This window comes from Silurus aristotelis (genome assembly GCF_946808225.1).
Source record: "Silurus aristotelis genome assembly, chromosome: 10".
Taxonomy (NCBI): domain Eukaryota; kingdom Metazoa; phylum Chordata; class Actinopteri; order Siluriformes; family Siluridae; genus Silurus; species Silurus aristotelis.
Window position 1 is genome coordinate 13,276,580 of NC_139583.1, and position 17,490 is coordinate 13,294,069.

The following is a 17,490-nucleotide window of genomic DNA, read 5'->3' on the forward strand; positions in this document are numbered from 1 at the left end:
CTTACACAGCTTTAAAAAAACAAAGTCTTCCTGATCTTCTTAAATTATATTATAAGCATGGTTTTCTTCATTGGTTGGTGTAAGTATAGCTGTTATACCTGCTGAAAAAACTTAGCTGATCATGTTATAAATGTCAGAGGTGTTCCAGTCACCTTGCTATTTTCTTGAACAAAAACAGTTTTTTTGTTCACAACAGAGTTGCATTAATAGCTGTAATTTAGAAACGCCTGCCTTGCTACAGGTTTTTAGCAGCTGAAACTGAACTGCAGTAGTTTTATATTTTATATTTTATATAAGTATTTTATACATAAACACCCACAGAAGAACTACTGATTTCAAGGGCTTGCAGAAAAATACACTTGACCACATGGGGGCGCCAGATGAATATTTATTTTTTTCCTTCGTCTGCATGATTACTACAATATTCCCAAAATAAATAACACATACACGCACGCACGCACGCACAAAATAAAAATACAAAATAATATTAAAACACTTTCAAAAAGTAAAACACGTTAAAAAAAAAAGTATTACTACATTTAAAAAACATTGTCAGAAATGCAGAACAGCAAAGAAAACAGGAACTTGTTGACTAAGCCAGCAGTCAACAAAACATCTGCATCTAATTATATTTACAGTGTCTAATATATATATATATACTGTATATATATAGTGTGTGGTGTGTGTGTGTGTGTGTGTGTGTGTGTGCTCACTTCTTTAACCTGTAGAAGCTCATAGCACAGACGCACATAATATATTGATATTTTTCCCAGAAATAATCAAAAACATCATTAAATTCCTTTTAGACAGTGTGAATGAGGGCAAATAGTTGCAAAAGCGATAGTAGATAGAAGGAAACTCATGGTTTGCTCAACTTAACACATACATACAACTGTGCTTGTGTTACTATAAATATATGTATATATTACAGCATATATATGGATGGATGGATGGTGGATGGATGGAGAATGGTTAGAGGTAAGAATGGATTGCTTGTATGCTGGTAAACTAATATACAGCTGTGGCCTTTATGCATTTACTCAGTAGAAACTCCTGTTTTATGTCATTCATCCCTGTGTTCCTTTCCCCTTTCTCCAGTGTTGAGCACTGCAGTCTGTTGGGGTGCAAAAAGAAAGAACATTAATGAGTTTAGTTCATATATTAAATATTATCTCGCAAATGCAACCCCATAATTGTATGGTGCAAATGTCTGTGGTTGTCCTCAAACGTCATTAATCAGGGACTGCATTGTGTTTTGCAGTGCGTCTTGCCATTGGGCGATAAATCAGCTGTGAATCACGAACCACCACGGCAGGAAGCCAGCAGGATCAGACGCTACCATCTTACTTGTCATGAAAGCTGTGTCTTTGACTCAGTCCTGTGAGCATGTGCTCCCACTCACTGTGTGCCTAGCCAGATATGATGGTCAGCTGAGGTTTTATACCACCAGATTGCTAAAAACTGACCCAAAATAAGGACTTAGTGAACACCAGATGTGCCTTCTCCATAAGTGCCTTCTCATTTCCCTCAGCAGATGTTTGGAACATACTTCACATAGAAGTACACAAGTTCAGCATACCAAATGATTTAATCCCTAAACCCAAGCAACCTCATAGAGTTTAACAAGATCACTCATGTTGACTTTCATGCTGCTCCATTTATTAACTTTGTTGGATTAAATATCTTTTTATGAAATCAAAACTCAAGGCATAAATTCAACAACATTCTCACCTTTCTGTAAAACCAGTTTAGCAGGGCTTTACACAATGACAAATTTGCCCTAAAGTTAAATTCATTTTCATTTACACTGTGAAAAATGAAAAGTTATGAATGTTTACTCACAGTCATTTTGGCTTGAGTTTCTTGGGAAGCATTCTTGAAATAAGCAGTGCATAGTCCGATAGCAGTTATCAAATAAGGATTTGGGTGTGACAGATTTCATCCTTTGAAGGTCCGTTGACTGCAAGTTTTCCAAAGCCTTCTCGATGCTTTCTGGATAATCTACCTGTCTCACAAACATATACACATGATCATCAGCATGACTCAGGTTAGCATGACTTCCGTCAGACAAGGTTACAATTCACCATGAGTTCATGAGAAATGTATGAAAATAATGTGAAAGTACTGCATAACAGCTAAAAAAAAAAACAATATTGGTAAATATAGAATTTTAATGTCCTTCAGTGCAGTTTTATTGAATTGCATTTGCACAGCTCTTAAAAATTTTTACAAAATCGCTCGAAATCTAGACCTAGGTTTAGATTAAGGTCTTAATAGACCAAGGCAAGAGTGAGTGTACCAAGGAAAATCTTCATGAGATGACTTGAGTAAGAAACCTGGAGACTAACCAGATTCAAAAGAGAACTCATCCATTTTAGACCAAATACTGTGATTATAAATAATAACTCGCCCATAACTGCCAATAATACTTGTGTTGGAAAGATTCTCATTATGAGCATACTGTGAATAAGAGTCCTGAAATGAGCATGGGAAAGGGTTTATGTTAACAAGGTTCTTATGTTCAAATCTACAAGTAAGTTAATCTATAAACTATACAAAACGTTTGTCAGATGTGCAGTGTTTATGGTATTAATGGAGGACCATCCAGATCAATTCACAGCAAACCTATTTCTTACTATGTAATTCCTATTACCATTCATTTTACATTTTTTATTTTCTTACATATTACAGCATCTCATAAATGCCCACTAGATGCCCACTGTTGCCCTGTTAAAATATTTTGGGTATTCATATATTTATATATTACATTAAATCTGAAATGACGTTTTCTCTAACATCATTTATACCATTACAGAATAGCATTACAATTCAGATGTTCTTATCTCATCACATGACAGTGAGCTCACAGAGACTCTTGAGACTGGAATGAGCTAAGAAGGTGGGTGGCATAAAGAATTAGCTGAGTAAAGGTCAGCACACTGGAAGTCTTTGTCCTCACCTCATCAGAGTTCCGCCTTGGGTAGCTTCCTTGGATGGTTTTAAAGAGGGAATCAAGGTTTTTAAGGTATTTATAACGTGTTGGGTGCCTCTCTGGCAGCACTGTCAATATCCTCTCTATGCTATTAACAGTGACCTCGACCCACAAATCCTGGAGATCCCTCACATCTTTAGTATCATTCATCTAAAACAAATAAATGACAGCTAGGATAAGATTTTGCAATAGAAAAAAGGAACAGACAAAAATAGTAACATGACAATATGAAATAATACAAGACAAGAGTAGGTTACTAAATAAATATCATGAGGAAACTGTGACATTACTGAAAAACAAAGTAAGTGAGTGTTAGAAAATGAGGAAATTGTGGAAAGTGTGGGATCATGCCATGGCAATCAAGTAAACCAAAACAGTTGCTCACCATCCTACTGATATTTTTCAGTCTGAAGACCTCTTCATAATGCACTTGAATTGTGTAGTTAATAGGAAAGTTATGTTTCTGAAAATAAAATAAAAAATTTAAAACATGTAAATATAATTTCACTTAAAGTAAATGTAGAATAGACAACAACATCTCTGCAGTATGTGTAGTAATTCACAAAGTATTACTTTACCAAATATCGTCTCCTTAATGATGAATTGAGCTGATCTTTCAGAGTTTCCAGAGATGTACAGAACTCAGGTGTGTGAGAGTTCACCCAGATTGGTAATGCCCACAACAATCCTACAGGGAAAACTAGAGAAAGAGAGAAAACACTGTATAAAGAATTTTTTTTTTGCTAAAAATGAGTAGCATATAAAAGATCTTCCAAATGGCACAAATAATCCATTTGGTTAAAACAAAAATAGATTATTAATGAATACTTTCTTGGGTTTTGGCACTTTGCCAGCATGAGTGACATTTTTACAAGCTAGATAGTTCCTGCTGAGGCTTTGGAATTTTGAGTACCTCTTGTAAGAAATCCATGTATATATCATGATTGCTTCTTACCAAGCAATGCAACCACAAACACACTGCTGGGTCATGTTACTTTTTTTTCTGAGCTGTTTATTTATAACATTATATGCAACAGAATTTTAAACAAATATGTTCTGTTTCAATAAAAATAAGAAAAAGTGCAATTAAAAGTACTCTGCTTTCAGATGGCAGAGCCATGAAACAGAAACATTCAATTCAAGTGAAATGTCCCTTTAAAGTCTTCGTTGTCACAACAAATGAAAAGTAATGTGTAAATGGAGGGAGACGTCTCACCAAGTCAAATCAAAACCACAAACCACTGCTTTACAAAGAAAAACGATCACACAATCTTTCTATCTAACTCACACGTTTTGCTAAATAAATGTTTATACACTGTGCAGACTGAAGCAAAAAATATACATATTGTTTTCTAGATAGATATTACATCTTCCTCCCTCGAGGTAGGCAAACAATTCCAGAATAAATAAAATGCTGAATAAATACACACCAGCCATAATCAGCCACAATGCAATTATTTGTTTGACACTGTAATTCACTGTAAAATTTATCACAGCGTTTCCAGAAATTTGCAGGGTTTGACTAGCACTGGGAGCACTGGTACTGTAAAATTAATGCGGATGCAGATTAAATGATGTACCAATTGTACCAGAGAGATTTTGTAGGATACAGACACAGAGACGGCTGTCAGTCGGCTCTTTCGACTGAAACACAGATCAGACAGCACACCTCGAATAGCTACAAATATATTTGGCCACAGTTCCCACTCATATACTTCAAAGCAATCTTTCTCGGTTTTTGTTCTTTTACTAATTCTGTTATACCTTTCTCTTTATTCTTCTGCATCTCCCTGACTCTTTAGTACAGGATGTGGTAAGACGCAAAAGAAAATCGCTTAAGTAGGATTATAACCCAAGACATGTCTACATGACACAGCGTGCACATCAAGATATATACAGTAGCTTCCGTACATAGCTGTGAAAACCACACGAGAGGACTAACATAACTCTTTTGCGTCACTTCATCCTTCTTCATCAGTAAAAAGTTTTTTTTCTCTTGGAGTTTTTCTTTCGAAGTACATTTCACTTAACTGGCCACTTGTGTTTGCTCAGGAAGCGATGACTCTTCTTCTTTCTCACTCGATCATCATATGATGATCAAAAACAACTCCCAAAAAAACTCTAAAATCCCTTTCAGCTAACTCATTTCAATGTCTGACAGACAACAGACATAATTCTGAACTCTAAGATAAACTGGTGCAGATCTTTATGGGAAATGTGGAACATATGTTCTCAATAGAGCTTACATGTGATTAGAGTGACTTGTGACCATATGCGATGCATTTTCATAAAAAGAAATACAAAATACGAAGGACCTCACTTACCCAGAAGCCACTTAGGCAGCCAAGACTCAAACAAGATCATGCTTCTGCTGAAGCTCTGGTCTCCACACCTACGTGAAATCCAAATGCAGACCCTTTCAAAGTTCAAGTGCAAATGTCTGCAGCCTGGAACAGCAGATGGTACATCAGAGCATCAGTAAAGGCATCGGCACTGTTTTCATGTTCACCTTGGATTGACACAGGTTTAGCAATTGTTTGGCATGTACATGCATGTAATATAACTAAACACTTGTTTTCTTGTGAAGGAAAAAAAATCAGTCATGTGGTTCTTTCTGAACAGAATGTTCTTGCTGTATCGATTAAATTTTTGGCTAACACAGTATATAATCCCTAAAACTTCCATTCAGCATGGTGCAGGACAATTTTCCGACTGTCCTCCCTGTGACAGCACAGCAAGCGCACATACATACTTACTTAGACATTAAATGCAATCTATGTTTTTCCCCTAAAGTTGAACCTTCTTTAAGCAGCAAATGTGTGAGCATCCTTTTACATGCCATACTACACCAAAATATTCTATCCAATATTTCACTTCAAAATTCCAAATACTGATCTTTGAACAGTCTTTTTAACATACAGTATATAAGAATTTAAGATTAAAATACATATTGCTTTGACATACAATATAGAAGAATTTTAGATAAAATACATATTGCTGAATTCACACTTACAATCTGCACTGAAGTCGAAAGCAGTTTATTTTAAACACTGGTCCATAGAACTCAACTACACACGCGAGCACACACACACATGCGCGCGCGCCCATTAGCTGGTAAGTCCTGTCCCACGCGTGCGCCCCCCACTGCATACTAAAACGTATATAAATGAACAATTTGATATATTAGTCCTGCTCTTGAAACTGTATATATGTGGTACATGACCAAAACCAAAGCAAAAAGAAGTGCACAGGAACACTTGACTGATTCAGCTTTCCAGTCCAAAACGTAAGAAAAGGGACAGCAGTGAATTGAAATGCAGTCACGGCTCCAGTGTAAAATACCGAAGTGTGATGAAAAGCAGATGAATTGCGCAATAAAGTGCACATGTGCGTCAAAAGTGCCCCCCAAAAAGCGAAATCTTTGTATTAGACATAAAATAGTGTAAATAAATACCCAACATGCACATACTAAAAATTGAAATGGAGTGTGTCGGCGCAAAACGGATCTAAATCGACATTTAAGTGAGAAAGAAAGAAATGAAAGGTCCACGCACCTCTCTCAATCAGGCTTTTCGATGAGGTTGTTCGACGCCTGCCTGCGTCTGATCGCGCCACAGCTCTCTGCGCTCAGTCAAGTGGTCGTATCCGGCTTCGGGTGTGATTTTAAAAAGTCTCCCTCCTCCGACTCTCCGTCTTGCCACTGCTCGAAATCGTGCAAAAAGACCTGGAAATTCCCACGCCGTTCTTATTGGTTTTTCAGCGTTGACCCGCCGAGTGTGCGTTTCAGTGGTCTGTGCGCTAAGCGGGACCTTTTTTACTTTCACTTTACACCTTAACCCGTCACTGACCCACAGCACAGTACTGATCTGTTCATGTGCTCAGCGCGAAGTATTCTGTTACACCACAACTTCCCAGGGAATCAAGAAAAAAATATCTCACTTATTTCTGGGTTAACCGAGTGTCAAGTTCCTCTTCTAATTATCTACACATACAGTGAAAAAGTTTATTAAACACAATAACTTTTCTCTAAACAATTTTCATTGGTTGATGATTTATCATTTGGGATTTAACATTTACTTCCATAATAAATATCCATCCATATATATATATATATATATATATATATATATATATATATATATATATATATATATATATAGAGAGAGAGAGAGAGAGAGAGAGAGAGAGAGAGAGAGAGAGAGAGAGAGAGAGAGAGAGAGAGAGCACTCTTATTTGTGACATAAAAAAAGGTTTCTTAATCTGAATCTTCTCCAAAGTCTTCATTGACATATTATTAACACAACAGACAACAGTTTTCAGCCTATCAAACATTCATTTATATCTTACAGTAGATTTAGTCATAACTATTTATTTCTATGAAAAAGAATCTGACTGGTGAATAACTTTTAATATCCCATTACAATGGCACCTGGAAATCAGTTCTCAAATTTGGTGAGCAGAAATCAAAATATTGAACAAGGATCTGGACCACTTTGACAAGGGCCAAATTGTGATAGCTTTACATGAAAGGGTTAGAGTATGTCCAAAACTGGGTGCTTCCTCATATGTAGTGGTTAGAGTCTACCAAATGTGGTCCAAGTGAACTGGGGCCATGGACACTCAAGGCTCTAGTGACGTGTGTAGTAAGTGAAGGCAAGCCCATCTTGTCTGATTGCACAAAATAGTTGTGTAGCACAAATTTCTGAGTTCATGCAGGATATCATTTTTTTTTAAAAAGGTGTCAAAACACACAATGCATTTCAGCTTGCTGCAAAAGGGCATGTGTTGCCACAGACCAGTCAGAGTGCACATGCTGAACTTTGTCCACTGTTGCCTGGACTGGTAAATCACATTTTTTAAGACATGTGGATGGACACAGGTGTGTCTGTGTCATTAACTGGGAAGGAGATGTCAGCTAAATGCATAAAGTATTGCTGGAAAAGCTTATTGACAGCAATATTTCCTAAAAGCAATCACAACCCTTAATGGCAATGTTATTCCCTATTGGAAATTGCACCTTTCAGCATGATAATGTGCCCTTAAGAACTTGCAAGGACTAAATCCCCCAGATTAATGAACTTGCATAACATCAGGAATAACTTTATAGCCACCAATCAGGCATAACATTATGACCACCTGCCTAATATTGTGTTGGTCCCCCTTTTGCTGCCAAAACAGTCCTGACCCTTTGAGCATTACATCATTAACTTCTTCAGCAATTTGAGCTACAGTAGTTTGTCTGTTGGATCGGATCACATGGGCCAGCCTTCACTCCCCATGTGCATCAATGAGCCTTGTGGTCATAAACCATGACCCTGTTGCTGGTTCATCAAGATTTTTTTCCTTGTCAAACTCACTCAAATATCTGCTGCTTACATTTCGGCTGGTGTACTGCCACTTGTGGAGTCCGTGGGTTTAAGAGTCAGAGCTATATTGATGGCAGAAAAACCACAATATTAGGCAGGTGGTTTACCTGGTCAGAATATCTACACACATAGTCATCCTCCAAAAATATTGGAACAGCAAAAATAATTGTTTAGTTTTTTTTTTGTCCACACTGAAAGAATTTGGGTTTGACATCAAAAAATGTATATGAACTGAGCGCTCCAAATTTAAGCTTAAATTATCTGATATTTAGTAAGGAGATGACTTCAACATCCACTTCAAAATGTAACACTTCCCTTTTAGCCATTAGTCCGTTACAAAACAATCCTCAATTAGTTAATTCCAAACTTTGCTCAGACTGATGAGCAGCAACAATAACAAAATTGTGCTTCTACAGCTTTAGTGAAGTACATAATAATTAGTTTCAAATACAGAATTTAATATAGCTGTTCCTTGCTGTCATTCTAATCTGTAATAATGTATTAGGGTTGGGTTAAAGATGACTCACATAATCACATGTAGAAAAACATGTGAAAACATGTTTTGAGTCCGTGGTTTGGAAATTTGGGAAAGCTTTGTTCATGTTGAGTGGGACATTCTTGCAGGGTTTTCCAATAAAGTAAAACACACTTAAATGAATCTATTTAAATCTTTAACTCAACACTGATTATAATAAATTGCTGTTAAAGATACATCTTAGATTTAAAAACTAAGAAAAATAAGAAAAGAAAAACAACATATGTCCATGATTTTAATCAATATTAGCATTGTTTTGTATATAGAATACTTAGACAACAGTTTTTGGACACTTGACTGTAAGATTTGTGTGTGCTTTTTGAACAGCCCATTCCACATTTAGTCACAATTTGGAAATGTGGTAGCTCAGTGATTAAGATGTTGGACTTGGACTAACATTCAACTACACAAATTCCCTTAACCTTCAGGTGTTAACAAATGTATTTGTACAGTTCATCAATCAGGATAATGGCATCTGTCAAATGCCATAAATGTAAACTTGCTGTTATAATAAACTATACTCTATACTATAAGATGTTCCTCTAAATTATAGATTTTTCTTGTGGATATTTGTGCTCATTTTGCCACATGGGCATTAGTAAATTCAGCTACTGAAGTAGGGTGAGGAAACCTAGGGTGCAGTCTGTGTTCCAATTCATCCTACAGTTGTTCAGTACGTTTGAGATCAGAGCTCTATTGCAGGCCACTTAATATTTTTCACTGCCAAACCATGTAAACCATATCTTTATATAGCTCGCTTGGCACAGGTGCATTGTCATGCTGGAACTGATTTGGGCCTCTTAGTTCAAGTGAAGGGAACATTTAATTTTACTGCATTTAAAGACGTCCTAATAAGATTTTGTGTATCTAACTTGCTGGTCATAGTTTGAGAAAGAACCACATATGGCTGAAAATTCAGGTGTCAAAAAACATTTTGTCCATGTTCATTTTGTCTATATTCAATGTAATATGCTGTAAATATGTAGAACTTTTAACCTCTTCTAGCTAGATTTTCATTACACCCCATTAAAGGATGCAATATGTGATATCATGTTACTTCCATTATGCACTTTCTTGCAAGAGCAACTTATGATGAGACTCTTGAAACTTGATTTTAAATTACAGTGGTTATAAGAAATTGCAGGTTTTGCAAATATAAAGACAAAAATAACAACATAAATGTCACTTGTTACGTCATTAATGCAATATTCCAATGAACAGAAATAAAGAAAACAGAGAAAAAAAATTATAATTAATTATTGGAAATATTTTAAATACAAAAAAAGCAGTTTGATTTCATACATCTGAACACCCCTCCCAACTAAAACTATCTGATCGAACCCTTTGCTTTTATTACAGCATCTCTTTGTAAATAAGTCTTTTTACTTTCTCTTTTAACACATCTAGACTTTAGAATTTTTATTCCACCCCCTTTTGCAAAAACAATCAGGCTGAAGACAAGCAGCCCCTGGGCAATATGTTTACAATTATCCCATTTGGCAGACACCCTCATCCAGAGGGACTTACAACTGAGCAGGGGAAGGTTAAGGGCCTTGCCCAAAGGCGGCAGCTTGGTGGTGGTGGGATTTGAACCTGTGCCCTTCCAAGCCAAAGGCCAATGCCTTAACCACTGAACTACCACCTCATCATGTTACCCCCACAATACTGATGGTATGTCAACCACAAGACTCTTGTCTACCGTCAAGCGCCTCGGTATCCGCAGAACAGCATGGAAATGGTTTGCTTCCTACCTGGTTACCTTGCTCATACCAGGTAACATGGAGGGGATCCACACCTGCCCCATGCAGACTCACCCCTGGTGTCCCACAAGGCTTGGTACTTGGTGCCCTCCTTTTCTCTCTCTATACCCACTCCATTGGTGAAGTCATATCCTCACATAGGTTTTCTTACCACTGCTATGCAGATGACACTTATCTAATCTTTTCTTTACCTCCATCAGATAGCACAGCTTCCGCTCGGATCTCGGCATGCTTGACAGACATATCTTCATGGATGAGTGCTTAACAACTAAAACTTAACCCCAGCAAAACAGAACTTCTGGTCATCCCAGGTGATTAATTTCCAGGTCAAGATCTCCAAATAACTCTTCATGACTCTGCTCTCCCGTTCAGCCACTGCTCGTAACCTTGGGGGAAACTATGGACAATCAACTGTCCTTTATCCCACATGTCGATTTCTTCTCTACAACATCTGAAGGATTTGACCATTTCTGTCCACACAGGCTGCCCAGGTGCTTGTTCACTCTCTTGACATCTCAAGATTCGACTACTGCAACTCTCTGCTGGCAGGTCTTCCCCTGAACACTATTCGTCCACTGCAAATGATTAAAAACGCAGCTGCCCTACTTGTGTTCAATCTGCCCAAGTTCTCCCACACCACCCCACTGCTGCGCTCCCTTTACTGGCTTCCAGTAGCTGCACGTATCAGATTCAAAACATTGTCTGAGATCCTCCAGCACTGCTCGACTGGTACCACCTTCTCTCAGAATGAGAGGTAAGTACACTTCAAGGCTCTTCTGTTCTGGCACTGAGGTGGTGGAATTAATATCCCCTAGATGTCTGTACAGCGGAGTCCCTGTCTTCAAGCGTCCCTATCTTCAAGCGACGATTGAAGACCTACCTCTTCCTAAAACACGTAAATTAGCACTTTCCAAGTTTCCTTTGTAGAATTCAAAAGTTATATTTATATTACGTTTGTAATCTTGCTTACCAGTGTAGATTTGTTAATTGCTAGAGACACAAAGCACTTTTGTACGTCGCTCCGGATTAGGGTGTTTGCTAAATGCCACAAATGTAAATGTAAAGGTATGGTGTTCTTTGGATAATGCTCTGTATCAATTTTGCACCAAGGAATTTTGGCAAACAGTTCAAAAGTTGTCTCATCAGACCATTTTCCCAGTTTGGGGTGACTGAATAAATCTTTTAGCATAATTCAGATGGGCTTGCATATTCTTCATTGTAAGAAACGGCTTACCTGCCAGAAATTCCTATAGTTCCTTCGGCGATGCTGTTGGCCTCTTGGTAGCCTTCCGGTTAAGTTTTTCCGCTTATTAATGATAGTTTTGACAGTGTTCCAGTGTACATTTAGTGTCTTTAAAATTATTTTATAACCCTCTCCTGATTGGTACCTTTCAACAGTTAGGTCAAGCAGTTTCTTAAGCAGTGCTTTGTGGCCCATTTCTCTGAATGCAACCACAAAAATTCAAGCAAATACAACAGCAACAGATGAATCACTTTAATTTATTGCAGGTTTATGCCATTTACCTACAGGTTTTACTTTTTAATGTGACTGGTTAACTTTGAGGAGAGTTAGAACTTCCATTATGAAAGATCATGCAGATTTATGCAATTGGGGTCTTATAGATTTTTTTATTTAGATTGTTCCCGATTAATAAATACTTCATTTGTTGTCTCTGGATGTTTTTTTTTTTTTGAGGATTACATTAAAGATATAACAATTAGACATTTATGTTATTTGTCCATCTTCATATTATATTATATACTACTTCTTCTTTCGGCTGCTCCCATTAGGGGTCGCCACAGCGGATCATCCGTCTCCATACCACCCTGTCCTCTACATCTGCCTCTTTCATACCAACTACCTGCATGTCTTCCCTCACCACATCCATAAACCTCCTCCTTGGCCTTTCTCTTTTCCTCCTTCCTGGTAGCTCCATCCTCAGCATTCTTCTACCAATATAACTCATGTCCCTCCTCTGCACATGTCCAAATTATCTCAATCTCGCCTCCCTCACCTTGTCACCAAAACATCCTACATGGGCTGTCCCTCTAATAAACTCATTTCTAATCTTGTCCATCCTCGTCACTCCCAACAAAAACCTCAACAACTTCAGCTCTGCTACCTCCAGCTCCACCTCCGGTCTTTTACTCAATGCCACTGTCTCTAGTCCATACAACATTGCAGGTCCCACCACAGTCCTATAAACTTTCCCTTTCACTCTTGCAGATACCCTACTATCACAAATCACTCCTGTCACTCTTCTCCACCCACTCCACCCTGCCTGCACTCTTTTCTTCACTTCTCTAACACACTCTCCATTACTTTGCACTGTTGACCCCCGGTACCTGAACTCCTCCACCTTCTCCACCTCTTCTCACTGCAACCGCACGACTCCACTGCCCTTCCTCTCATTCACACACATGTACTCTGTCTTATTCCTACTGACTTTCATTCCCCTTCTCTCCAGCGTGTACCTCCACCTTTCCAGGCTCTTCTCAACCTGCTCACTACTCTAACCACAAATCGCAATATCATCCGCAAACATCATAGTCTAGAGAGACTCCTGTCTGACCTGTCCGTCAACCTCTCCATCACCACTGCAAACAGGAAAGGGTTCAGTCTGTCGTTCCTACTGCACACTTCACTGCTGTCACACTGTCTTCATACATGTCCTCCACCACCTTCACATACTTCTCTGACACACCTGACTTCCTCATACAATACCACAACTCCTCTCTTGGCACTGTGTCATACGCTTTCTTTAAATCCACAAATACACAATGCAATTCCTTCTGTCCTTCTCTGTACTTCTCTTATCAACATTCTCAAAGCAAATAATGCATCGGTCCCAGCACACTCCTCCTTCATTCCTCAGGCATCCTCTCCCCTTCCAGATTCTTGTTAAACAATCTGGTTAAAAACTCCACTGCCATCTCTCCTAAACATCTCCATGCTTCATTATATTATATACTATATTATAAAAAGGTAGAGAGTAACATACCTGTTGGCCTTACAAACAAAAATCACACAAATTATATCCACAATCATGTTTTTCTTTCTAATGTAATTATGCAATATATGAGCACATGAAAAGCATGTGAAGTTGCATTTCATCATGCTGTGTGAAAGTAAGCATGATATCATCTTCATAATATGTTGTTACTATTGAGAAATTATATCATATGACAAAGTCGTCAATCAAGTCAGTTGGGATTTTAAGTTAATCATCAGGTGTGTGTGTGTGTGTGTGTGGGGGGGGTAATAGAAGGTAAAAGAAAATGCTGTGAAACAAAACATTAATTAAACCACATTAAATTCACATGTGATTGATCACATGAGACTTCTATCAGGGTGAAGGATCATCATTGGTCAGAGTGGATGTTTTACTTCCAGATGTATTTGACTGCCAAAAGGAAATACACTGGAAATATTGATGTAGTTTTACATAGCTAAATAGTAACATGCTTTAATTTTGAAATCACTAAACCTGTTCTTCTGGTCTCGACCGTTAACTGTTGTAATCAATGAGGCAAAACGTCAAAAGGTTTTGCTGCGCATCTGTGTGCATCTTCTAGAAAATAATTTTTTATAGTATTTTGATGTAAATCTTCAGATCTGAACACCATATAAGCAGTTATGTTACACTCCTAAGATAGAAATATAGTCTATCAAAAATGTTTCAAATCTATTTCAGTGTCACTTCTAAGAAAACATACACATGTGAATGGTGCTTCCTGTTTTTACACAAATCCAAGTTAATAATAATCAGTGTTGTCCAGGATTTGACTTGTAATGAAATTAAAAGGTATTTAGGGTTTTTTAGGGTAAATTTAGGGGGTTTTGTGGTTTAAACGTAATTTTCTCTTGGTATGTTTTTACTTTGGTTAGCATTTGGCTGAATTACCCACAATGATGTTTGAGTACTGGGATTTCGGCCATGCTTAACTTCTACCTAAAAAGATGATACAGCAGTGTTTTGGTTTTATTCATTTTATCATACTGTTCAGCTCTCTCAGATTCTTCAGCATCTAATCTTCAACTTTTGTGCCACTACTGGCATTCATCATTCCACTAGTCATCCCATAGCTTGCTATGTAGACCAATCTCAAAAGCTTTGTGAAATGTATGGAACCTGGATAACAAACAATGTCTGGAACTTGGACGTATGCTTCTGAATGTCTTTAGAAACAAACAACAAAAAAAAAGCTCTTTCTCTGTTAATGTTACAAACTGCCTGTGAAAGCTTTATGTCCTTTATGTATGTTTGGGTTTTTTTCTTTCTGTGAACCTGCATGCTTGCAATGTCCCCATGTGACGTCAGCATCACAATTTTCTCTCAGAAATAACTGAAATACAGAAGTAACCAACAGACTGGCACCGGTATCACTAAGCACATAACGTTTATCTCAATCTCACCATATCTAATGTGTCTCAGGCTGAATAATCCTTTATTCAGAACCTTTGTTTATCATTACTTCAATCTGAAAAACACTTACACATTTACTTCTACACACACCAAGTGCAGCACAATTTCTCCAATTTTATTGATGATCTAAAACTTTAAAACTCACACACTCATTCCAGTCTAACTCAATCTATTTTTACGCTCCCCCACGCGCGCGCACACAGACCCACCCACACACCCACGTCTCGCTCTGTCTCCGCAAAGCCACTGCCTGCCCGCAAACGCCCACCTGCCCACATTACTAATCCCTTCCCTGCATTCAATGCGGTTAGAAAGCTGCAAAGAATGCCAGGCTGGGCAAAGATTCCTAAACTCGCTCGTTTGTGAGGCTGATTGAAGTGGCCTGTGTCTGTCTGTCTAGCACACAAGGACACTCAGCTCACTAATCTGGCCGTCTAACGCCACAACCACAGCCTGTAATGCCGGAGTTCATTACACCATCGGGTTCCTCCAACGCGTAGGCTGAGATCCTGCTCCCCAATAATCCACACAAATTACTCTGTCCAACTGCAACCAACAAATGTGGCCTGGAGGGGGATTCCGCTGCCCCTATCTCAATCCAATACACCATCTGTCGCATTAAAAAAATAACATGTCAAGTGGGAAAACCCAGAAGAAAAAGCATAAACGAAACGGCTTCCTAAATCACGGTTTCATGACGCAACACTCCACTCAGACTGCAGCTAGGACTGTTCACCCAGACCGAGTAATGTGGTGTTATCTTCTTGAGACCCTTTTAGTTGAACTCCTGTTATCTCAGACATGTGGCGACCTGCAGAACCCACGTTATCGAAACATCTTTTTTAAATAGCTCTTCGCCTTCTTTTTCTCTGTTAAAAAAAATCCACAAGATCTATTTTTAATCAATTATCTGTTGCTTGTGCTCATCCGGCCGTTGTTGCAATTAATAATAAACAAGACTAATAATATCGTTGACTCTAAACTAGACCTCCCAAATTGTTGGGGGTGGTCCAATTGCTCTAGCTCCAAGGTCTCTAAAGTCTGATTCTAAGCTCGGGTTTTTGTCTGAACGGAGTTTCACATGCTCAGCAGTTTTTCTTCGGGTTTTCCCGGTTTTCTCCCAACCCCCCCCCCAAAAAAACAAAACAAAACAAAAAAAATCATCCGTGCTGGTGGAATGTGTACGAGAATGTGCACTGTGATGGGCTGGTGTCTCATGGATAGGGAAATTCCACCTCACGCTCAGTGTTCATGGGATTGGCTCCGGATCCACAGTGCCCCATACCACGATGAAGTGGTCACTGGGGATGAATTAGTGACCAAAACTGTTTACAATTGCAACAAAAACGAAAAATAAGGCCAATGCACTACCTGAATTTAGAGGATTGAACTGAAGGACAAACAAAATACTCAATTCTATATGGTTTATAAAGTATTTTTTAACCATCAGTAAACCACACTACTAACTTCAGTGCAGTTTTAAAAGGTTACTGAAGCAAATTTGTAGATCCAAGTAAACCTTCCTGCGTACCTCTATAATTGTACTAGCTTGTGATTCACACATTCATCTAGAGACATCAGATCATTAAAATCAACAACTCCGTAATAAACAGGTCATGAAATTTTGTGAACATAGTTAGAAAATAAAATGTTCTTGTTTTAGGGTAAAGGAATCTTACACATGGACATTTTAAAATGTTTAACTTGGCAAATTAGACAACGGTCATGTTTTCTTTCACAAAGAAAATAAAGGGGGGAAACGACAAAACTAAAAGTATAAGCGGTAATACAAATGTACTCCTGTGCTTGAACCAAAAAGTACTTTAAAATCTGCCAACATAATACACCATTCATTTCCACTGGCACCTGTAGCTTTTACACATTGGCTATGTTTCAGTAAAAGCCATTAAAAATGATTTCCTCAAGCCAGTTACCTTGTACAAGCAGCCAAGTCTCGACTGTCTACAACCAACAGGGATGAACAGCAAACAGAATTTGAAACAAATTCTGACCAAGGGAGAAAAAAAATAAAATTTAAACTTACCTGCTTAAGACAAAAGCAAATACAAACAAAAATCCACACATGCTTTTGTTGAAACAAAAGTTTGCATATAAAAATGCTTTAAGATTTATACAATTTTAACATTTTGTAAAATGACTGGAACTGCAGGCAACAACCAACTATTCACATCTGTCTGTGTGTCCTATAGATGGGACTTTGTGGCTGAGAAAACATTTCCAGGTTTACAATATTGTAAGGCAATTAACACCAGAACACAAGCTTGTGAGAAAGAAATTCAGAGAGGGATAGATGAGTTGAAAGGGGAGGCACTGGAATCCTGTTTTACCTGTGTGGAAAAAAAAACAGTACTCCCAAAATTCCAACAAAAGGTACCGAAGAGCAAAAATC

The 17,490-nt window shown here is 38.0% G+C and overlaps 1 protein-coding gene across 2 annotated transcripts; it reads right to left on the minus strand.

Moving 5' to 3' along the window:
* Positions 1 to 372: 372 nt before the first annotated feature.
* il34 (interleukin 34) lies at positions 373 to 6,893 on the minus strand. Of its 2 annotated transcripts, none has more exons than XM_083551593.1 (7): positions 6,547 to 6,893; positions 5,317 to 5,439; positions 3,571 to 3,692; positions 3,378 to 3,455; positions 2,960 to 3,142; positions 1,843 to 2,005; positions 373 to 1,114 (listed from the first exon to the last, which is right to left on the minus strand). In XM_083551593.1, the coding sequence occupies exons 2-7, from the start codon at positions 5,354 to 5,356 to the stop codon at positions 1,068 to 1,070; spliced, it is 633 nt and encodes a 210-aa protein (XP_083407719.1). In that variant the 5' UTR covers positions 5,357 to 5,439; positions 6,547 to 6,893; the 3' UTR covers positions 373 to 1,067. The 2 variants fall into 2 exon arrangements, with proteins under 2 accessions (XP_083407719.1, XP_083407720.1); XM_083551594.1 differs by lacking the exon at positions 6,547 to 6,893 and adding an exon at positions 6,006 to 6,312 and having other exon boundaries at positions 687 to 1,114.
* Between the last annotated feature and the right edge of the window lie 10,597 nt (positions 6,894 to 17,490).

Bases quoted from the DNA above. Each gene is read 5' to 3' on its own strand.
- il34 (XM_083551593.1), bottom strand. From the start codon at position 5,356: ATGATCTTGTTTGAGTCTTGGCTGCCTAAGTGGCTTCTGG. The intron at 3,693-5,316 runs GTAAGTGAGGTC...CTCTTTCTCTAG, and splicing joins GCTGCCTAAGTGGCTTCTGG to TTTTCCCTGTAGGATTGTTG. The intron at 3,456-3,570 runs GTAAAGTAATAC...TTTTATTTTCAG, and splicing joins CATTAAGGAGACGATATTTG to AAACATAACTTTCCTATTAA.